Source organism: Heterodontus francisci, chromosome 48 (genome assembly GCF_036365525.1).
Source record: "Heterodontus francisci isolate sHetFra1 chromosome 48, sHetFra1.hap1, whole genome shotgun sequence".
NCBI lineage: Eukaryota > Metazoa > Chordata > Chondrichthyes > Heterodontiformes > Heterodontidae > Heterodontus > Heterodontus francisci.
The window spans coordinates 17,623,910-17,648,809 of record NC_090418.1 but is presented as its reverse complement, the minus strand read 5'-3'; the positions used below and the strand labels follow the sequence as shown (position 1 = coordinate 17,648,809).

The 24,900-nt window shown below is 51.3% G+C and overlaps 1 protein-coding gene across 1 annotated transcript; it reads right to left on the bottom strand.

The window, feature by feature from the left end:
- Window positions 1–21,993: 21,993 nt before the first annotated feature.
- LOC137357571 (zinc finger protein 135-like) lies at window positions 21,994–24,384 on the bottom strand. The gene has a single exon (XM_068024002.1). The coding sequence runs from the start codon at window positions 24,250–24,252 to the stop codon at window positions 22,741–22,743; it is 1,512 nt and encodes a 503-aa protein (XP_067880103.1). The 5' UTR covers window positions 24,253–24,384; the 3' UTR covers window positions 21,994–22,740.
- Window positions 24,385–24,900: the final 516 nt, after the last annotated feature.

The following is a 24,900-nucleotide window of genomic DNA, read 5'->3' as shown; positions in this document are numbered from 1 at the left end:
TTCGGTGGTGGGAAAGCGTCTAGAAAAAAATAATTCGGGACAAAATTGATAGTCACATGGACAAATGCGAGTTAATTAAGGAAAGCCAGCATGGATTTCTTCAGGGAAAATCATGTTTAACAAACTTGCTGGAGTTTATTGAGGTGGTAACAGAGAGGGTTGATGAGGGGTACATGGACTTCCAAAAGACATTTGATACATTGCCACACAACAGACTTGTGAACAAACTTGCAGCTCATGGAATAAAAGGGACAGTAGCAATATGGATACGAAATTGGCTGAGTGACAGGAAACAAAGAGTAGTGATTAGTGGATGTTTTTCAGGCTGGAGGAAGGTTTGTAGTGGAGTTTCCCAGGGATTGGTGTTGGGACCCTTGCTTTTCCTGAAACATATTAATGACCTAGAACTTGGTGAACAAGGCACCATTTCAAAGTTTGCAGATGATATGAAAATTGGAAGCATTGCGAACTGTGAGGAAAGTGCAGAACTTCAAAAGGAATGGGCAGACAGGTGGCAGATGAAGTTCAATGCAGATAAATGTGAAGTGATTCATTTTGGTAGGAAGAACATGGAGAGACAATGTAGAAGAAACATAGAAAATAGGCACGGGGTAGGCCATTCAGCCCTTCGGCCCTGCTCTGCCATTCAAAAAAGATCATGGCTGATCGTCTAATTCAGTACCCTGTTCCCGCTTTCTCCCCATATCCCTTGATCACTTTGACATTAAGAAATATATCTATCTCCTTCTTGAGCATCTTTAATGACTTGGCTTCCACTGCCTTCTGCTGTAGAGAATTCCACAGGTTCACCACCCTCTTGAGTGAAGAAATTTCTCATCTCGGTTCTAAATGGCATATCCCATATCCTGAGACTGTGACCCCTGGTACAGGACTCCCCAGCCGCCGGGAACATCCTTCCTGCATCTAGCCTCTCTCGTCCTGTTAGAATTATATATAGGTTTCTATGAGATCCGCTCTCATTCTTCCAAACTCTAGTGAATATAGGCCAAATCTACCCAATCTCTCCTCATACTTCAATCCTGCCATCCCAGGAATCAGCCTAGTAAATCTTCTTTGCACTTCCTTCATGGCAAGGACATCCTTCCTCAGATAAGACCAAAACTGTACACAATACTCCAGATGTGGTCTCACCAAGCCCCTGTAGAATTGCAGTAAGACATCCTTGTGCCCGTACTCAAACCCTCTTGCAGGGAAGGCCAACAGACCATTCGCCTTCCTAACGGCTTGCTGCATCTGAATGCTTACTTTCAGCGACATGTTTACAAGGACACCCAGGTCTCGTTGCACCTCCCCCTTTCCCAATCTATCACCATTCAGATAATAATCTGCCTTTCTGTTTTTATAACCAAATTGGAGAACCTCACATTTATCCACATTATGCTGCATCTGCCATGCATTTGCCCACTCACCCAACTTGTCCAAATCACATTGGAGCCTCTTTGCATCCTCCTCACAGCTCACATTCCCCCCACAGCTTTGTGTCGTCTGCAAACTTGGAAATGTTACATTTAGTTCCCTCACCCAAGTCATTAATAAATATTGTGTATAGCTGGGGCCCAAGCACTGATCCCTGTGGTACTCCACTAGTCACTGCCTGCCACCCGGAAAAAGACCCGTTTATTCCTACTCTCTGTTTCCTGTCAACCAATTCTCAATTCATGCCAGTATATTACCCCCAATCCCAAGTGCTTTAATTTTTCACTCTAACCTCTTATGTGAGACATTAACAAAAGCCTTCTGACAATCCAAATACACCACATCCACTGATTCTCCCTTATTTATTCTACTTGCTACATCCTCAAAAAACTCTAGTAGATTTGTCAAGCATGGTTTTCCTTTCGTAAACTCATGATCATAAGAACTAGGAGCAGGAATAGGCCGTCCGGCCCCTCGAGCCTGCTCCACCATTCAATAAGATCATGGCTGATCTTTTCGTGGACTCAGATCCACTTACCCGCGCTCCCACCGTGCCCCTTAATTCCTTTATTGTTCAAAAAGATATCTACCTTAGCTTTAAAGACGTTTACTGAAGAAGCGTCAACTACTTCACTGGGCAAGGATTTCCATAGATTAACAACCCTCTGGGTGAAGAAGTTCCTTCTTAATTCAGTCCTAAATCTGCTCCCTCTAATCTTGAGGCTATGCCCTCTTGTCCTAGCTTCACCTGCCAGTGAAACATCCTCTCTACTTGTATCTTATCTATTCCCTTCATGATTTTATATGTTTCTATAAGATCCCCCCTCATTCTTCTGAACTCCAATGAATATAATCCCAATCTACTCAGTCTCTCCTCATAAGCCAACACCCTCAACTCCGGAATCAACCTAGTGAACCTCCTCTGCACCCTCTCCAGTGCCAGTATATCCTTTCTCAAGTAAGGAGACCAAAATTGCACAGTACTCCAGGTGCGGCCTCACCAGTACCTTATACAGCTGCAACATAACCTCTCTGCTTTTAAACTCAATCCCTTTAGCAATGAAGGACAAAATTCCATTTGCCTTCCTAATTACTTGCTGTACCTGCAGACCAACCTTCTGCGATTCATGCACAAGGACACCTAGGTCCCTCTGCATAGCAGCATGCTGCAACATTTTACCATTCAAGTAATAATCCTTTTTACTGTGACTCCTACCGAAATGAATGACTTCACATTTATTAACATTGTATTCCATCTGCCAGACCTTTGCCCACTCAATGTATCTATGTTTCACAGTCATCTGCACACTTTGCTCTGCCACTCATCTTAGTGTCATCTGCAAACTTTGACACCCTACACGTGGTCCCCAACTCCAAATCATCTATATAAATTGTAAATAATTGCGGTCCCAACACCGATCCCCGAGGCACACCACTAGTGACTGATTGCCACCCAGAATAGCACTCATTTATTCCCACTCTCTGCTTCCTGTTAGTCAACCAATCCTCTATCCATGCTAATACTTTACCCCTAACACCATGCATCCTTATCTTATGCAGCAGCCTCTTGTGCGGCACCTTGTCGAAGGCCTTTTGGTAATCTAGGTACACTACATCCACTGGGTTCCCATTGTCCACCTTGCTCGTAACATCATCATAGAATTCCAAAAGATTTGTCAAGCATGACCTGCCCTTCATGAACCCATGCTGCGTCTGCCCAATGGGACAAGTTCTATCGATATGCCCTGCTATTTCTTCCTTGATAATAGACTCAAGCATCTTCCCCACTACAGAGGTTAAGCTAACCGGTCTATAATTCCCCATCTTTTGTCTACCTCCCTTTTTAAACAGTGGCGTCACACCTGCTGTTTTCCAATCAGCTGGGACTACCCCAGAGTCCAGCGAATTTTGGAAAATTACTGTCAGTGCACCTGCTATTTTTCCCGCCATCTCTTTTAGTACCCTGGGATGCATTCCATCAGGGCCAGGAGACTTATCAATCCTTAGCTCCATTAGCTTGCCCAACACTACCTCTTCCGTAATAATGATTGTTTCCAGGTCCTCACCTACGTTCGTCTCTTTGTCAATTACTGGCATGTTATTAATGTCCTCCACTGTGAAGACCGATACAAAATACCTGTTCAATGCCTCGGCCATTTCATCATATCCCATAACTAAATTCCCTTTCTCATCCTCTAAAGGACCAACGTTTACTTTAGCCACTTTTTCCGTTTTATATATTTATAGAAACTTTTGCTATCTGTCTTTATATTCTGTGCTAGTTTTTTCTTTATAGCTCTTTTTGTAGCTTTCTGTTGACCTTTAAAGTTTTCCCAATCTTCTAGTTTCATGCTACTTTTGGCCACTTTGTATGCCTTCTCTTTCAATTTGATAGCCTCCCTTATTTCCTTAGACACCCATGGCAGATTACCCCTTTTCTTCCAGTTCTCCCTTTTCACTGGAATATACTTTTGCTGAGCACTTTGAAAAATTGCTTTGAAAGTCCTCCACTGCTCGTCAACTGTCCCACCATAAAATCTTTGTTTCCAGTCTACTTTCGCCAAGTCCTCCCTCATTCTATTGTAGTCCCCCTTGTTCAAGCACAGGACCCTGGTATTGGATTTTATCTTCACACTCTCCATCTGTATTCTAAATTCAACCATACTGTGATCACTCCTTCCAAGAGGATCCCTAACTATGAGGTCATTAATTATTCCTGTCTCATTACACAGGACTAGATCTAGGATAGCTTGCTCCCTCGTCGGTTCCATTACATACTGTTCAAGAAAACTATCACGGATACACTCAACGAATTCCTCCTCAAGGTTACCCTGACTGAGCTGGTTCGACCAATCTACATGTAGATTAAAATCCCCCATGATAATTGCCGTACCATTTTTACAGGCATTTCTTTGTTTATTGCCCCCCTCCCCCAATGTGATGTTATTATTTGGTGGCCTATAGACTACGCCTATCAGTGACTTTTTCTTCTTAGAGTTTCTAATTTCCACCCAAATGGAAACCTCATTCTCCATAGAACCTATATCATCTCTCAGCACCGCCCTGATGTCATTCTTGAGTATCAGAGCTACACCACCTCCCTTACCTTCCTGTCTGTCCTTCCGAATAGTCTGGTACCCCTGGATATTTAACTCCCAGTCGTGACCAACCTGTAACCATGTCTCCGTAATGGCTACCAAATCATATTCATTCGCGATGATTTGTGCCGTTAACTCATCAACCTTGTTACGAATGCTACGAGCAAGCAGGTAAAGTGCCTTTATGCTAGCTTCCTTACCCTCATGATTCCCAACATCTCGAATAATAACTCGAGTTAACCTTCCTTTCTGCTTCTTTCATAGTCTGCCTTGAACTTAAACCCTCCTGCACACGTTAGCCTGCTGCTTACCTTTTTATTTATCATACTCCCTGTCGTTTTCCCTTTCCCTTCCCCTCGAGTCGCTAGTTTAAAGTCCTAGAGACCACCCTATTTATCCGTTTCGCTAGAACACTGGTTCCAGATCGGTTCAGGTGGAGACCGTCCCATCGGTACAGATCCCCCCGGTTCCAAAACTGATGCCAATGCCCCATGAAATGGAACCCCTCTTTCCCACACCACTCCCTTAGCCACGTGTTTACTTCCCTAATATTCTTATCCCTAAGCCAATTTGCACGTGGCTCGGGCAGTAATCCGGAGATTATGACCCTCGAGGACCTGTTCCTTAATTTCGCTCCTCGTGCTTTATAATCCCCAAACAGGTCCTCCATCCTAGCCTTGCCTATGTTGTTAGTCCCAACGTGGACCGCAACAACTGGATCCTCCCCCTCCCGCTCCAATATCCTTTCAAGTCGGTCAGAGATGTCCTGCACCCTGGCACCGGGCAGGCAACACACCATGCGGGACTCCTGATCCGGCTTGCAAAGGATACTATCTATCCCCCTAATTATAGAATCTCCTATAACTACCACTTGTCTTTTTGCTCCCCCCTCTTGAATGGCCTTCTGCACCATGGTGCCATGGTCAGTTGGCTCATCCTCCCCGCAGCCCTTTTCCTCATCCACACAGGGAGCAAGTATCTCGTACCTGTTGAATAAGGTCAAAGGCTGAGGCTCCTCCACTCCTGAACTCAGGATCCCCCTACCTGCCTCACTTGCAATCACACCCTGTTGTCCCTGATCACTAACTGAATTTGAATTACTTAATCTCCCAGGTGTGACTGCCTCCTGAAACAAAACATCCAGGTAACTCTCCCCCTGCCCAATCCCGTTTATGCTTTCCAGGTGTTCTGCTATCACATCCTGGATAATTTTCCCCACTACTGATCTAAGGCTAACTGGTCTGTAGTTCCCTGCTTTTTCTTTCCCTCCCTTTTTGAATAGTGGGGTTACATTTGCCACCCTCCGATCTGTAGGAACTGCTCCAGAGTCTATAGAATTTTGGAAGATAACCACTAATGCATCCACTATTTCCAGGGCCACTTCCTTTAGTACTCTGGGATGTAGATTATCAGGCCCTGGGGATTTGACAGCCCTTAACCCCAATAATTTCCCTAGCACTTTTTTTTTTACTAATACTGATTTCCTTCAATTCCTCCCTCTCATTAGACCCTTGGTTCCCTAACATTTCTGGGAGGTTATTTGTGTCCTCCTTTGTGAAGACAGAACCAAAGTATGTGTTTAATTGTTCTGCCATTTCTTTGTTCCCCATTATAATTTCCCCTTTTGGTGAATCTAAGGGACCTACATTTGTCTTCACTGATCTTTTTCTCTTCACATATTTATAGAAGCTTTTAGTCAGTTTTTATGTTCCCCGCAAGTTTACTCTCACTCTATTTCTAATACTATCCCTAATTTCTTTTGTAAACCACGGTTGAGCCACCTTTCTGGTTTTATTTTTGTGCCAGACAGGGATGAAAAATTGTAATTCATGCACACGTTCTTTGAATATTATCCATTGCCTATCCACCGTCGACCCTTTTAGTAAAGTTCCCCAATCTACCATAGCCAGCTCGCGCCTCATACCTTCGTGGTTTCCTTTATTTAGATACAGGACCCTGGCTTCGGATTCAACTACTTCACTCTCCACCTTAATGAAGAACTCTATCATGTTATGGTCGCTCCTCCCCAAGGGAGCCACACAACAAGATTGTTAATTAATCCTTTCTCATTGCACAATACCCAGTCTAGGATAGCCTGTTCTCTAGTTGGTTCCTCAACGTATTGGTCTAAAAAACCATCACGTACTCACTCCAGGAAATCCTCCTCCATAGTATTATTGCTAATTTGTTTTGACCAATCTATATGTAGGTTAAAATCACCCATGATTACAGTTGTACCCTTATTACATGCATCTCTAATTTCCTGTTTAATGCCACCCTTTACATCTCCACTACTGTTTGGAGACATATAGACAACGCCCACCGTTTTCTGCCCCTTGGTGTTTCTTAACTCCACCCATACAGATTCCACATCATGATTGTCCAAGCCAATATCCTTCCTCTTTGATTTCCTCCTTTACTTGCAACACTACCCCTCCTTCTTTCCCTTTTTGCCTGTCCTTCCTAAATATTGAATACCACTGGATGTTCAGTTCCCATCCTTGGTCACCTTGCAACCATGGCTCCGTAATTGCTACTATACCATAACCATTTATATCTATTTGCGCTGTTAATTCATCTACCTTATTGCGAATGTTCTGCGCATTAAGACACAATGTCTTCCGACTTGTCTTTTTAACATTGTTAGTCACCTTAGCTTTATTTTGCACTATGGCCCAATTTTTTTCTTGCCCTTGTTTTCTCCGCCTTCCACTTTTGCTTCTTACCTTTCTGTCTTTCATTTCTATCCTTGTTTCCCTCTCCTCTGTCTCCCTGCTCAGATTCCCATCCACCTGCCATTCTAGTTTAAACCCTCCCCGACAGCACTTGCGAACACCCCCCCCCCCCCCCCCCCAAGGAAATTGGTCCTGGTCCTGCCCAGATGCAACCCATCCAGCTTGTACTGGTCCCACCTTCCCCAGAACCGGTCCCAATGTCCCAGAAATCTGAATCCCTCCCCACTGCACCATTTCTCCAGCCACGTATTCATCTGATATATCATGCTATTTCTGCTGTCGCTAGCACGTGGCACTGGTAGCAATCCCGAGATTACTACCTTTGAGGTCCTACTTTTTAATTTTCATCCTAACTCCCTATATTCAGCTTACAGGACCTTATCCTTTTTTTTAAACCTATGTCGGTGGTCCGCCTCCCCTCAGAATGCCCTGCAGCCACCCAGAGACATCCTTTACCCTAGCACCAGGAAGGCAACATACCATCCGGGAGTCTCTTTTGCGGCCGCAGAAACGCCTGTCTGTTCCCCTTACAATTGAATCCACTATCAGTATAGCCCTGCCACTCCTCTTCCTCCTCTCCTGTGCAGCAGAGCCACCCACGGTGCCACGAACTTGGCTCTTGCTGCTTTCCCCTAAGCCATCTCTTTTGAGCTATTTACAGGCACTAACAGCTATTACTTACCCAACCAATTAGCTTACAGATTTCCTGTGATGTCACTGTAAGCCTTTTGAACCTCAGCGCGCACCTGCATGGACAAAGAGAGAGACTGCCGCCACTCTGGTCCTCAGGTAAGTAAGGGCTTCGAGTTCCGCGTACAATTCCAAAGGGGTGCAAGAGCAGAGGGACCTAGGTGTATATGTGCATAAGTGATTGAAGGTGGCAGGACAGGTTGAGAGAGCAGTTAATAAAGCATACAGTATCCTGGACTTTATTAATAGGGGCATAGAGTACAAGAGCAAGGAAGTTATGTTGAACTTGTATAAGATACTAGTTCGGCCTCAGCTGGAATACTGCATCCAGTTCTGGGCACCACACTTTAGGAAAGACGTGAAGGTATTGGAGAGAGTACAGAAAAGATTCATGAGAATGGTTCCAGGGATGAGGAATTTCAGTTATGAAGAAAGATTGGAGAAGTTAGGACTGTTTTCCTTGGAGCAGAGAAGACTGAGATGTGGTGTGATAGAGATATTCAAAATCATGAGGGGTCTGGACAGAGTAGATAAACTGTTCCCACTCGTGAAAAGGACAAAAACAAGCACAGATTTGAAGTATTTGGTAAGAGAAGCAAAAGTGATGAGGAAAAACTTTTTCACGCAGTGAGTGGTTAAGGTTTGGAATGCGCTGCCTGAGAACGTGGTGGAGGCAGGTGCAATTGAAGATTTCAAAAGGGAATTAACAGTTATCTGAAAAGGAAGGGTTATGGGGAGAAGACAGGGAAATGGAACGTAGGGAATTGCTCTTTCGGAGAGCCAGTGCTGACACGACGGGCCTCCTTCTACACTGTAACAATTCTGAGAGACATCTCCACTCATCTAATTCTGCCCTCATGATCATTTCCAATTTTAATTGCTTCACCATTGGTGGCCGTGCCTTCAGCTGCCGAGGCACAAAGCTCTGGAATTCCCCCCCCCCCCCCACCCTCTTTGTCTTTCCTCCTTAAAACTTAGCTCTTTGACCAAGCTTTGGTCCGAATATGTCCTTTTACAGCTCTGTCAAATTTTGTTTGATAATGCTCCTGTGAAGAGTCTTGGGATGTTTTACTATGTTAAAGGTGCTATATAAATACAAGTTGCTGGTTCCCTTGGATTAGGTTGGATTTGAACTGAACGCAATTGAGTTTGACTGGTGAATTGGATTGGAAATGAACTGATCACCTAGATCGGATGGCATTGGAACTGAACTGAACTGGAACCTGTCATAGCCGCTAAGCGCATTGCACTTTTGAACTACAAGAAAGCCCCCAGCGATTTAACATCCGCAGCACTTAAAGCAGCCAGAAGTACTGCACAAAGAACAGCTAGGCGTTGCGCAAACGACTACTGGCAACACCTATGCAGTCATATTCAGCTGGCCTCAGACACCGGAAACATCAGAGGAATGTATGATGGCATGAAGAGAGCTCTTGGGCCAACCATCAAGAAGATCACCCCCCTCAAATCTAAATCGGGGGACATAATCACTGACAAACGCAAACAGATGGACCGCTGGGTTGAGCACTACCTAGAACTGTACTCCAGGGAGAATGCTGTCACTGAGACTGCCCTCAATGCAGCCCAGCCTCTACCAGTCATGGATGAGCTGGACATACAGCCAACCAAATCGGAACTCAGTGATGCCATTGATTCCCTAGCCAGCGGAAAAGCCCCTGGGAAGGACAGCATTACCCCTGAAATAATCAAGAGTGCCAAGCCTGCTATACTCTCAGCACTACATGAACTGCTATGCCTGTGCTGGGACGAGGGAGCAGTACCCCAGGACATGCGCGATGCCAACATCATCACCCTCTATAAAAACAAAGGTGACCGCGGTGACTGCAACAACTACCGTGGAATCTCCCTGCTCAGCATAGTGGGGAAAGTCTTTGCTCGAGTCGCTCTGAACAGGCTCCAGAAGCTGGCCGAGCGCGTCTACCCTGAGGCACAGTGTGGCTTTCGTGCAGAGAGATCGACTATTGACATGCTGTTCTCCCTTCGTCAGATACAGGAGAAATGCCGTGAACAACAGATGCCCCTCTACATTGCTTTCATTGATCTCACCAAAGCCTTTGACCTCGTCAGCAGACGTGGTCTCTTCAGACTACTAGAAAAGATCGGATGTCCACCAAAGCTACTAAGTATCATCACCTCATTCCATGACAATATGAAAGGCACAATTCAACATGGTGGCTCCTCATCAGAGCCCTTTCCTATCCTGAGTGGTGTGAAACAGGGCTGTGTTCTCGCACCCACACTTTTTGGGATTTTCTTCTCCCTGCTGCTTTCACATGCGTTCAAATCCTCTGAAGAAGGAATTTTCCTCCACACAAGATCAGGGGGCAGGTTGTTCAACCTTGCCCGTCTAAGAGCGAAGTCCAAAGTACGGAAAGTCCTCATCAGAGAACTCCTCTTTGCTGACGATGCTGCTTTAACATCTCACACTGAAGAATGCCTGCAGAGTCTCATCGACAGGTTTGCGTCTGCCTGCAATGAATTTGGCCTAACCATCAGCCTCAAGAAAACGAACATCATGGGGCAGGATGTCAGAAATGCTCCATCCATCAATATTGGCGACCACGCTCTGGAAGTGGTTCAAGAGTTCACCTACCTAGGCTCAACTATCACCAGTAACCTGTCTCTAGATGCAGAAATCAACAAGCGCATGGGTAAGGCTTCCACTGCTATGTTCAGACTGGCCAAGAGAGTGTGGGAAAATGGCGCACTGACACGGAACACAAAAGTCCGAGTGTATCAGGCCTGTGTCCTCAGTACCTTGCTCTACGGCAGCGAGGCCTGGACAACGTATGCCAGCCAAGAGCGACGTCTCAATTCATTCCATCTTCGCTGCCTTCGGAGAATACTTGGCATCAGGTGGCAGGACTATATCTCCAACACAGAAGTCCTTGAAGCGGCCAACATCCCCAGCTTATACACACTACTGAGTCAGCGGCGCTTGAGATGGCTTGGCCATGTGAGCCGCATGGAAGATGCCAGGATCCCCAAAGACACATTGTACAGCGTGCTCGCCACTGGTATCAGACCCACCGGCCGTCCATGTCTCCGTTATAAAGACGTCTGCAAACGCGACATGAAATCGTGTGACATTGATCACAAGTCGTGGGAGTCAGTTGCCAGCATTCGCCAGAGCTGGCGGGCAGCCATAAAGACAGGGCTAAATTGTGGCGAGTCGAAGAGACTTAGTAGTTGGCAGGAAAAAAGACAGAGGCGCAAGGGGAGAGCCAACTGTGCAACAGCCCCAACAAACAAATTTCTCTGCAGCACCTGTGGAAGAGCCTGTCACTCCAGAATTGGCCTTTATAGCCACTCCAGGCGCTGCTTCACAAACCACTGACCACCTCCAGGCGCGTATCCATTGTCTCTCGAGATAAGGAGGCCCAAAAGAAAGAAAGAAAAGAATAAATACAAGTTGCTGGTTCCCTTGGATTAGGTTGGATTTGAACTGAACGCAATTGAGTTTGACTGGTGAATTGGATTGGAAATGAACTGATCACCTAGATCGGATGGCATTGGAACTGAACTGAACTTGTTGACTGGATTGGATCAGAACTGAACTGCATTCAAATGGAAGTGAAAGACACTGAATGAGAGTAGATAGTTGCATTGTATTTGATTGGATTGGTTGAAACTGAACTGGAGGATTGAATTGGAACTGAACAGAACTGGTAGACTGGATTGGATCAGAACTGAACGACATCAGTGTGGTGAATGCCCAGCGATGTTACAGTGAGGTCTTCAAGATGAGTGGAGCTATGAGATTAATATTCATTACTTGGATTATTGGTCTCAGCCATTTCAGGTCATTAGAAGCAGAAAGGTGGAGAGATGAGGTTTGAATCAAACCAGCAATCTCCTTGCAGTTGGACTCAGGGCAAAGAGTAGAAATACACAGAGGAAAAATAGAGTGCAGGGGGTACAGAGTGGAGTGGGAGATGTTATAGTAAAGTGTTTGAGTGGGCAGAGTCCTGTACTGACAGAGTGGACATCGCTGCTGGGCATGGTCCTGTACAGTGCCCAATGGGCACAGTTCCGTACAGAGGAGTGGACAGCACCCACTGGGCAGAGCCCTGTGCAAATGGAGCTGTCAGTAACCACTGGGATATGGCTTGTACAGATGGAGTGGACAGTAACCATGGGAATTGTCCTGAACCTATGAAGCAGACAGTGACCAGAGGACACAGCCCTGAACCTATGGATAGTGAGCAGTGGATATGGCCCTGTACAGATGGAGTGCACAGTGCCAGTAGGCAAAACCCTGCACTGATGGAGTGGACAGTAACCACTGGGAACGGTCCTGAAATTATGTCATGGACTGTGACCAGTCGGCAAGGCCCTGTACTGATGGAGTGGACAGTGACCAGTGGGCATGGTCATATATTGATGGAGTGGATAGTGACCAGTGGGCACAGTCCTGCACTGATGGAGTGGATAGTGACCAGTGGACACTTTTCCTGTACTGATGCATAGTGACCAGTGGGCACAGTCCTGTACTGATGGATAGTGACCAGTGGGCACAGTCCTGCACTGATGGAGTGGATAGTGACCAGTGGACACTTTTCCTGTACAGATGGATAGTGACCAGTGGACACTTTTCCTGTACTGATGGATAGTGACCAGTGGGCACGGTCCTGTACTGATGGAGTGGATAGTGACCAGTGGACACTTTTCCTGTACTGATGGATAGTGACCAGTGGGCACAGTCCTGCACTGATGGAGTGGATAGTGACCAGTGGACACTTTTCCTGTACTGATGGATAGTGACCAGTGGGCACAGTCCTGCACTGATGGAGTGGATAGTGACCAGTGGACACTTTTCCTGTACTGATGGATAGTGACCAGTGGACACTTTTCCTGTACTGATGGATAGTGACCAGTGGACACTTTTCCTGTACTGATGGATAGTGACCAGTGGGCACAGTCCTGCACTGATGGAGTGGATAGTGACCAGTGGACACTTTTCCTGTACTGATGGATAGTGACCAGTGGACACTTTTCCTGTACTGATGGATAGTGACCAGTGGGCACTTTTCCTGTACTGATGGATAGTGACCAGTGGGCACAGTCCTGTACTGATGGAGTGGATAGTGACCAGTGGACACTTTTCCTGTACTGATGGAGTGGATAGTGACCAGTGGGCACAGTCCTGTACTGATGGAGTGGATAGTGACCAGTGGACACTTTTCCTGTACTGATGGATAGTGACCAGTGGACAGAGTCCTGTACTGATGGGTAGTGACCAGTGGGCACGGTCCTATATTGATGGAGTGACCAGTGGGCACGGTCCTGTACTGATGGATAGTGACCAGTGGGCAGAGTCCTGTACTGATGGATAGTGACCAGTGGGCACTGTCGTATACTGATGGAGAGTGACCAGTGGACAGAGTCCTGTACTGATGGATAGTGACCAGTGGGCACGGTCCTGTACTGATGGATAGTGACCAGTGGGCACTGTCGTATACTGATGGAGAGTGACCAGTGGACAGAGTCCTGTACTGATGGATAGTGACCAGTGGGCACGGTCCTGTACTGATGGAGTGGATAGTGACCAGTGGACACTTTTCCTGTACTGATGGATAGTGACCAGTGGACAGAGTCCTGTACTGATGGGTAGTGACCAGTGGGCACGGTCCTATATTGATGGAGTGACCAGTGGGCACGGTCCTGTACTGATGGATAGTGACCAGTGGGCAGAGTCCTGTACTGATGGATAGTGACCAGTGGGCAGAGTCCTGTACTGATGGAGAGTGACCAGTGGACAGAGTCCTGTACTGATGGAGTGGATAGTGACCAGTGGGCACGGTCCTGTACTGATGGATAGTGACCAGTGGGCAGAGTCCTGTACTGATGGGTAGTGACCAGTGGGCACGGTCCTATATTGATGGAGTGACCAGTGGGCATGGTCCTGTACTGATGGATAGTGACCAGTGGGCAGAGTCCTGTACTGATGGACAGTGACCAGTGGGCACAGTCCTATACTGATGGAGAGTGACCAGTCAGCATGGTCCTGTACTGATGGAGTGTGACCAGTGGGCAGAGTCCTGTACTGATGGATAGTGACCAGTGGGCAGAGTCCTGTACTGATGGACAGTGACCAGTGGGCACAGTCCTATACTGATGGAGAGTGACCAGTCAGCATGGTCCTGTACTGATGGAGTGTGACCAGTGGGCAGAGTCCTGTACTGATGGATAGTGACCAGTGGGCAGAGTCCTGTACTGATGGACAGTGACCAGTGGGCAGAGTCCTGTACTGATGGAGTGTGACCAGTGGGCAGAGACCTGTACTAACAGATAGTGACCAGTGGGCAGAGTCCTGTACTAACGGAAAGGGACCAGTGGGCAGAGCCCTGTACTGATGGACAGTGACCAGTGGACAGAGTCCTGTACTGATGGACAGTGACCAGTGGGCAGAGTCCTGTACTGATGGAGTGTGACCAGTGGGCAGAGACCTGTACTAACAGATAGTGACCAGTGGGCAGAGTCCTGTACTAACGGAAAGGGACCAGTGGGCAGAGCCCTGTACTGATGGACAGCGACCAGAGTTCTGTACTGATGGACAGCGACCAGAGTCCTGTACTGATGGACAGTGACCAGTGGGCAGAGTCCTGTACTGATGGACAGCGACCAGAGTCCTGTACTGATGGACAGTGACCAGTGGGCAGAGTCCTGTACTGATGGACAGCGACCAGAGTCCTGTACTGATGGACAGCGACCAGTGGGCAGAGTCCTGTACTGGTGGACAGTGACCAGTGGGCAGAGTCCTGTACTGGTGGACAGTGACCAGTGGGCAGAGTCCTGTACTGGTGGACAGTGACCAGTGGGCAGAGTCCTGAACTAACGGACAGTGACCAGTGGGCAGAGTCCTGTACTGATGGATAGTGACCAGTGGGCAGAGTCCTGTACTGGTGGACAGTGACCAGTGGGCAGAGTCCTGAACTAACGGACAGTGACCAGTGGGCAGAGTCCTGTACTGATGGATAGTGACCAGTGGGCAGAGTCCTGTACTGGTGGACAGTGACCAGTGGGCAGAGTCCTGAACTAACGGACAGTGACCAGTGGGCAGAGTCCTGTACTGATGGATAGTGACCAGTGGGCAGAGTCCTGGACTGATGGACAGTGACCAGTGGACAGAGTCCTGTACTGATGGACAGTGACCAGTGGACAGAGTCATGTACTGATGGACAGTGACCAGTGGGCAGACTCCTGAACTAACGGACAGTGACCAGTGGGCAGAGTCCTGTACTGATGGACAGCGACCAGTGGGCAGAGTCCTGTACTGATGGACAGCGACCAGTGGGCAGAGTCCTGTACTGATGGATAGTGACCAGTGGGCAGAGTCCTGGACTGATGGACAGCGACCAGTGGGCAGAGTCCTGTACTGATGGATAGTGACCAGTGGGCAGAGTCCTGGACTGATGGACAGCGACCAGTGGGCAGAGTCCTGAACTAACGGACAGTGACCAGTGGGCAGAGTCCTGTACTGATGGATAGTGACCAGTGGGCAGAGTCCTGTACTGATGGACAGTGACCAGTGGGCAGACTCCTGTACTGATGAAGTGGAAACCAGTAGAATTACACACATCGTTGTCAGTGAAACCTTTATTGTTTTAGGCAGACTTTTACGCCCTCCACTCTCCTCAGCCACACGTATGTGTGGTGTGTCCAGGAACCTGCCCTGCTCTATGAGCTCATTCACACGCACACATGTTCGCACACACACACACAAATACATTCAAACTCTCACACATGGAAAAGGGCACAGGAGCAGGTGAATTAATGGGCAGAATCTGCAAATAAAAAAAACTGCCTGGCATTCCAACATTAAACCATGCTGGAGACAACTTGAACAAGAGTGAATCCCATCACCCTGTCCCCTCTCCTCAATACACTGTGTACCCCCTCACCCTGTCCCCTCTCCACAATACACTGTGTACCCCCACACCCTGTCGCCTCCCCTCAATACACTGTGTACCCCCTCACCCTGTCCTCTCTCCTCAATACAGTGTACCCCCACACCATGTCCCCTCTCCACAATACACTGTGTACCCCCACACCCTGTCGCCTCCCCTCAATACACTGTGTACCCCCTCACCCTGTCCCCTCTCCACAATACACTGTGTACCCCCACACCCTGTCGCCTCCCCTCAATACACTGTGTACCCCCACACCCTGTCGCCTCTCCTCAATACACTGTGTACCCCCTCACCCTGTCGCCTCTCCTCAATACACTGTGTACCCCCTCACCCTGTCCCCTCTCCTCAATACAGTGTACCCCCACACCCTGTCCCCTCTCAATACACTGTGTACCCCCACACCCTGTTCCCTCTCAATACACCGTGTACCCCCTCACAATACACTGTGCACCCCCTCACCCTGTCCCCGCTCCTCAATACACTGTGTACCCGCTCACCCTGTCCCCTCTCCTCAATACACTGTGTACCCCCTCACCCTGTCCCCTCTTCTCAATACACTGTGTACCCCCACACCCTGTCCCCTCTCAATACACTGTGTACCCCCACACCCTGTCCCCTCTCAATACACTGTGTACCCGCTCACCCTGTCCCCTCTCCTCAATACACTGTGTACCCCCACACCCTGTCCCCTCTCCTCAATACATTGTGTACCCCCACACCCTGTCCCCTCTCAATACACTGTGTACCAGCTCACCCTGTCCCCTCTCCTCAATACACTGTGTACCAGCTCACCCTGTCCCCTCTCCTCAATACATTGTGTACCCCCTCACCCTGTCCCCTCTCAATACACTGCGTACCCCCACACCCTGTCCCCTCTCCTCAATACACTGTGTACCCCCTCACCCTGTCCCCTCAGAATACACTGTGTACCCCCACACCCTGTCCCCTCTCCTCAATACACTGTGTACCACCACACCCTGTCCCCTCTCAATACACTGCGTACCCCCACACCCTGTCCCCTCTCAATGCACTGCGTACCCCCACACCCTGTCCCCTCTCAATACACTGCGTACCCCCTCACCCTGTCCCCTCTCAATGCACTGCGTACCCCCACACCCTGTCCCCTCTCAATGCACTGCGTACCCCCACACCCTGTCCCCTCTCAATACACTGTGTACCCCCTTACCCTGTCCCCTCTCCTCAATACACTGTGTACCCCCTCACCCTGTCCCCTCTCCTCAATACACTGTGTACCACCATACCCTGTCCCCTCTCAATACACTGCGTACCCCCACACCCTGTCCCCTCTCCTCAATACACTGCGTACCCCCTCACCCTGTCCCCTCTCCTCAATACACTGTGTACCCCCTCACCCTGTCCCCTCTCCTCAATACACTGTGTACCCCCTCACCCTGTCCCCTCTCCTCAATACACTGTGTACCCCCTCACCCTGTCCCCTCTCCTCAATACACTGTGTACCCCCTCACCCTGTCCCCTCTCCTCAATACACTGCGTACCCCCACACCCTGTCCCCTCTCAATACACTGCGTACCCCCTCACCCTGTCCCCTCTCAATACACTGCATACCCCCACACCCTGTCCCCTCTCCTCAATACACTGTGTACCCCCACACCCTGTCCCCTCTCAATACACTGTGTACCCCCTTACCCTGTCCCCTCTCCTCAATACACTGTGTACCCCCTCACCCTATCCCCTCTCCTCAATACACTGTGTACCCCCTCACCCTGTCCCCTCTCCTCAATACACTGTGTACCCCCTCACCCTGTCCCCTCTCCTCAATACACTGTGTACCCCCTCACCCTGTCCTCTCTCCTCAATACACTGTGTACCCCCTCACCCTGTCCCCTCTTCTCAATACACTGTGTGCCCCCACACCCTGTCCCCTCTCAACACACTGTGTACCCCCACACCCTGTCCCCTCTCAATACACTGTGTACCCCCTCACCCTGTCCCCTCTCCTCAATACACTGTGTACCCCCTCACCCTGTCCCCTCTCCACAATACACTGTGTACCCCCACACCCTGTCCCCTCTCCACAATACACTGTGTACCCCCACACCCTGTCGCCTCCCCTCAATACACTGTGCACCCCCACACCCTGTCGCCTCCCCTCAATACACTGTGTACCCCCTCACCCTGTCCCCTCTCCTCAATACAGTGTACCCCCACACCATGTCCCCTCTCCTCAATACACTGTGCACCCCCTCACCCTGTCCCCTCTCCTCAATACAGTGTACCCCCACACCCTGTCCCCTCTCAATACACTGTGTACCCCCTCACCCTGCCCCCTCTCAATACACTGTGTACCCCCTCACCCTGTCCCCTCTCAATACACTGCGTACCCCGACACCCTGTCCCCTCTCCTCAATACACTGTGTACCCCCACACCCTGTTCCCTCTCAATACACCGTGTACCCCCTCACAATACACTGTGCACCCCCTCACCCTGTCCCCTCTCCTCAATACACTGTGTACCCCCTCACCCTGTCCCCTCTTCTCAATACACTGTGTACCCCCACACCCTGTCCCCTCTCAATACACTGTGTACCCCCACACCCTGTCCCCTCTCAATGCACTGTGTACCCGCTCACCCTGTCCCCTCTCCTCAATACACTGTGTACCCCATCACCCTGTCCCCTCTTCTCAATACACTGTGTACCCCCACACCCTGTCCCCTCTCAATACACTGTGTACCCCCACACCCTGTCCCCTCTCAATACACTGTGTACCCCCTCACCCTGTCCCCTCTCCTCAATACACTGTGTACCCCCTCACCCTGTCCCCTCTCCTCAACACACTGTGTACCCCCTCACCCTGTCCCCTCTCCTCAATACACTGTGTACCAGCTCACCCTGTCCCCTCTCCTCAATACATTGTGTACCCCCTCACCCTGTCCCCTCTCAATGCACTGCGTACCCCCACACCCTGTCCCCTCTCCTCAATACACTGTGTACCCCCTCACCCTGTCCCCTCAGAATACACTGTGTACCCCCACACCCTGTCCCCTCTCCTCAATACACTGTGTACCACCACACCCTGTCCCCTCTCAATACACTGCGTACCCCCACACCCTGTCCCCTCTCAATGCACTGCGTACCCCCACACCCTGTCCCCTCTCAATACACTGCGTACCCCCTCACCCTGTCCCCTCTCAATGCACTGCGTACCCCCACACCCTGTCCCCTCTCAATACACTGTGTACCACCACACCCTGTCCCCTCTCAATACACTGCTTACCCCCACACCCTGTCCCCTCTCAATACACTGTGTACCCCCTTACCCTGTCCCCTCTCCTCAATACACTGTGTACCCCCTCACCCTGTCCCCTCTCCTCAATACACTGTGTACCCCATCACCCTGTCCCCTCTCAATACACTGCGTACCCCCACACCCTGTCCCCTCTCCTCAATACACTGTGTACCCCCTCACCCTGTCCCCTCTCCTCAATACACTGTGTACCCCCTCACCCTGTCCCCTCTCCTCAATACACTGTGTACCCCCTCACCCTGTCCCCTCTCCTCAATACACTGCGTACCCCCACACCCTGTCCCCTCTCAATACACTGCGTACCCCCTCACCCTGTCCCCTTTCAATACACTGCGTACCCCCACACCCTGTCCCCTCTCCTCAATACACTGTGTACCCCCACACCCTGTCCCCTCTCAATACACTGTGTACCCCCTTACCCTGTCCCCTCTCCTCAATACACTGTGTACCCCCTCACCCTGTCCCCTCTCCTCAATACACTGTGTACCCCCTCACCCTGTCCCCTCTCAATACACTGTGTACCCCCCTCACCCTGTCCCCTCTCAATACACTGTGTACCCCCTCACCCAGTCCCCTCTCAATACACTGTGTACCCCCACACCCTGTCCCCTCTCAATACACTGTGTACCCCCACACCCTGTCCCCTCTCCTCAATACACTGTGTACCCCCTCACCCTGTCCCCTCTCCTCAATACACTGTGTACCCCCTCACCCTGTCCCCTCTCCTCAATACACTGTGTACCCCCTCACCCTGTCCCCTCTCCTCAATACACTGTGTACCCCCTCACCCTATCCCCTCTCCTCAATACACTGTGCACCCCCACACCCTGTCCCCTCTCAATACACTGTGTACCCCCTCACCCTGTCCCCTCTCCTCAATACACTGTGTACCCCCTCACCCTGTCCCCTCTCCTCAATTCACTGTGTACCCCCTCACCCTGTCCCCTCTCCTCAATACACTGTGTACCCCCTCACCCTGTCCCCTCTCCTCAATACACTGTGCACCCCCACACCCTGTCCCATCTCAATACACTGTGTACCCCATCACCCTGTCCCCACTCCTCAATACACTGTGTCCCCCCTCACCCTCACCCCTCTCAATACACTGTGCACCCCCACACCCTGCCTTCTCTCAATACAGTGTACCCCCTCACCCTGCCCCCTCTCAATACACTGTGTAGCCCCTCACCCTGTCCCCTCTCAATACACTGTGTACCCCCTCACCCTGCCCCCTCTCAATACACTGTGTACCCCCTCACCCTGTCCCCTCTCAATACACTGTGTACCCCCTCTCCCTGCCCCCTCTCAATACACTGTGAACCCCATCACCCTGTCCCCTCTCAATACACTGTGCACCCCCACACCCTGTCCCCTCTCAATACACTGTGTACCCCCTCACCCTGCCCCCTCTCCTCAATACAGTGTACCGCCTCACCCTGCCCCCTCTCAATGCACTGTGTACCCCCTCACCCTGTCCCCTCTCAATACACTGTGTACCCCCTCACCCTGTCCCCTCTCAGTACACTGTGTACCCCATCACCCTGTCCTCTCTCCTCAATACACTGTGTACTCCCTCACCCTGTCCCCTCTCCTCAATACACTGCGTACCCCCACACCCTGTCCCCTCTCCTCAATACACTGTGTACCCACTCACCCTCCATCACCCTGTCCCCTCTCCTCAATACACTGCGTATCCCCACACCCTGTCCCCTCTCAATATACTGCGTACCCCCACACCCTGTCCCCTCTCAATACACTGTGTACCCCCACACCCTGTCCCCTCTCCTCAATACACTGCGTACCCCCACACCCTGTCCCCTCTCCTCAATACACTGTGTACCCCCTCACCCTGTCCCCTCTCCTCAATACACTGCGTACTCCCACACCCTGTCCCCTCTCCTCAATACACTGCGTACTCCCACACCCTGTCCCCTCTCCTCAATACACTGTGTACCCCCTCACCCTGTCCCCTCTCCTCAATACACTGCGTACTCCCACACCCTGTCCCCTCTCCTCAATACACTGTGTACCCCCTCACCCTGTCCCCTCTCCTCAATACACTGTGTACCCTCTCACCCTGTCCCCTCTCCTCAATACACTGCGTACTCCCACACCCTATCCATTCACTTCAATACACTGCCTACCCCCTCACCCTGTCCCCTCACCTCAATACACTGTGTACCTCCACACCCTGTCCCCTCTCCTCAATACACTGTGTACCCCCACACCCTGTGCCCTCTCCTCAATACACTGTGTACCCCCTCACCCTGTCCCCTCTCAATACACTGTGTACCCCCTCACCCTTGATACACCGTGCACCCCCTCACTCTGCCCCCTCTCAATACATCGTGCACCCCCTCACCCTGCCCCCTCTCAGTACCCCGTGCTCCCCCTCACCCTGCCCCCTCTCCTCGATACACCGTGCACCCCCTCACTCTGCCCCCTCTCCTCGCTACCGTGTACCCCCTCATCCTGCCCCTTCTTTATACACCGTGTACCCCCTCACTCGGCCCCCTCTCCTCGCTACACCATGTACCCCCTCACCCTGTCCACCCTCGATACACCGTGTACTCCCTCACTCTGCCCTCTCTCCTCGATACTACCGTGCACCCCCTCACTCTGCCCCCTCTCAATACACCGTGCACCCCCTCACCCTGCCGCCTCTCAATACACCGTGCACCCCCTCACCCTGCCCCCTCTCAATACACCGTGCACCCCCTCACCCTGCCCCCTCTCCTCGAAACACTGTGTACCCCCTCACCCTGTCCACCCTCGATATACCCTGTACCCCCTCACCCTGCCCCCTCCGATATACTAGTGTGTACCCTGTCTACCCTCCTTCCTGGGCACCAGCCCACTGAGGGGCCCCGGCCACCGGCAGTGAAGGACCTGGGTACTGGCCCGCTGAGGGGTCCCGGCAGCCAGGGTCCTGTCCGTCACATCTCAACCTATTACTGCACAGAGGGAGATGTCCAGAACCACAACATACGGCTGATTTCCTATTGGTCAGTTAGTGTTTATTGAGGAAGACTTCTCAGTAACCCTGAGGGGAGTCACTTCCTCCCAGCAATGGCCTGCCTGAATCGTGGGCAGCGAGTGTTCACTGCAGTCTAGTGTCAATTAAAACACTGACAGAGGAAGCAAGTGAAAGGCTGGAGTGTCGCCTTGCAATTGACAACAACACAGATGGCACAGGCAGCTTGCAGTGTGCCCTGCTCATGGCAGCTGCAGCCTCACCACACACTGGCAAGGCCCAGGCAGCAGCCAGTGCGTTAGCCCAACACAGACGCGGCTTGGAAAGGTGCGGGTGAACTATGTTCAGCAGCCGCACTCTGGGAACGGCTGTCACAACGGAATAATCCTTCTTTACATAGCAGCTTCTCTCTGAATTCCTGCCCTGTTGGGCGATTTGTTTGTGAGGAGAGTGTCAACTGTCTCCTCTCAGGGCCCTCTGTGCGCTTGATAACACTCCAGATAAAGAGCTCCAGTCACACATCAGTCCTCCTCACAAAGCATCCAAGTTACAGCCCGTAAGGGCGGTCTCAGCAACTGATGCCCTCATGACACGTCCTTGCCCTTGCAGTGCCCCTGGGTTATATGCGGGCACTGCTGGGGCTGGCCACTTTGTCGCTTCACATACGATTTGCCACACTCACAGATACAAAGGATTTCCTCTTCAATCTTCTCCAGATCCTCAGGAGCAGGAGCTGAGCCATGCCCAGTTACTCCCATCTGCTGCTGCTGTTGCTGAGTCGCTGGGCACTTATGCCTCTTCAGGGTAGAAGACTGGGTGAAGGATTTTCTGCACAGGTCACACCTGTAGGGCTTCTCGCCCGTGTGAGTACGCAGGTGTTTGACCAGTGTGGAGGAAGACACAAAGGCACGGCCACACTCGCGGCACGCGTGCGGCTTCTCCCCGGAATGGCTGCGCTGGTGATCCTTGAGGTTGGAAGACTGGGCGAAGGCCACCCCGCACTCAGTGCAGACGTACGGCCGCTCGCCCGTGTGAGTCCTCATGTGACGCCGCAGGCGGGAGCCGAAGGCAAACTTCATGCCGCACAGGCTGCACTGGTAGGGCCTGTCCCCGCCATGGACTTGCAGGTGGACCCGCAGCGCTGACATCCGCGTGAAGGACTTGCCGCACTCGATGCAGAGGAACGGCCGCTCTCCGGTGTGGATCCGCCGGTGGTCCTGCAGCCCGCGCAGTCGAGTGAAGGCCTTGCCGCAATCGGCACACTCAAACGGCCGATCACCCGGATGGCACATCAGCCGTGACTCCTCCCCGAATGCCACATCGCACTGGGAACAGCTGTGGGAGCGGTTCGACCTCCGGCCTGGTCCCCGGTCCAAACCCCCGCTCTGCCCCCGATTCTGGCCCACAACTGCACCCCGACCCTTGAGGAGCAAACACTTGTGCCGCTGGTGGGTGCTGGTCTGGCTGACGGCCTGACCACGGGTGAAGGGCCTCATCCCCGGGCCGTGCACTCTGCTGTGTCTCTCCAGGCCTGTGGCCGATGTACAGTCCTTGCCGCACACCCCACAGGTGTACTGGCCCTGTGTGCTGTGAACCTCCTGGTGCTGCTTCAGCTGATGTGGTTGGTCGAAGGAGAGGCCGCACTGGGAACAGGTGAAAGGCCTGGCCCTGGTATCATGACGCAGCTGCTTCACAAAGGCCACAGTCTGGCCACGTTCCGCACATCCCTGGGGCTTGCTCTCGGTGTGGGCTTGCTGGTGGTCCCGCAGGCAGCGGGAGGCCTGGTCGCACTCTCCGCACTCCTGCAGGCGCTGGGAGCTGTGGATCCACTGGTTTCCGTGCCGTGTCACGAGGCGCTCGAAAGATTTGAAGTTGGGATTCTCAAACGGGGGCGTGTGGTTTAAGGTCCTGTCGCACCGCGCCTGTGTGTAGTGCCGCTGCTCCACTTCTAACTGCTCATGATCCCGCAATGCCAAGACACTGACCAAGGCCTTGCCGCACCCACTGCATTTGTACGGCCGCTGGTCCGCGGGCACAGTACAGATGGCAGGCTGTTGTCCAGTATGGGCCCGCTCATGGTGTCGAAGCTTGGACATTGAGATAAAGTCTTTCCCACACTGGGAGCAACAATACGGCTCAGTTCTCCCCAGCTGCAAGCCCTTCTGCCCAGCCTCGGGCAATGCATCCTCAGCACTGTCCCTCGCAGAGCCTGCAGTTTCGGAGCAGCCCCCCACCTCCGACTCGCTGCCCCCTCCTTCTGACTCACTGCCCTCTCCCTCCAATTCGCTGCCCCCTCCCTCCGAGACTTTCTGCAGGTCGCCCAACACCACTTCCGCTTGCGGCCCCTGTTGTTTCTCCAGAGGGACGGTCCCCTTGCACAAACCATTATCACGGGGATACTCGCACACCGGCACAGTCTCAGTGAGATCCAACTCATTTGTATGCTCAGGGTTCATGGTCACAGGCACCTGGGAAAGAAGAAGACAAGTAACCAGTGTGTATCTCCCACTGCACCTCAGCATCTTTACACAGTGCCGAAAACCAGGCAACAACCCAAAGAGCAACACCAGGCCAACCAACAACCCATAGGACTCGTCCAAACCAATGAACCAAGGTACCAAGAAGCCAAAGTGTTGGCTGGCCCAGGACAACCAAGCACAACAAGACAACAATCTGACCCAGGCCAACATACCCTACAACCCAAACCATGTTCCAGGCCAACCAACAACCCAAAAAATTAATCC

Bases quoted from the DNA above. Each gene is read 5' to 3' on its own strand.
- LOC137357571 (XM_068024002.1), bottom strand. From the start codon at position 24,252: ATGTCCAAGCTTCGACACCATGAGCGGGCCCATACTGGACAACAGCCT.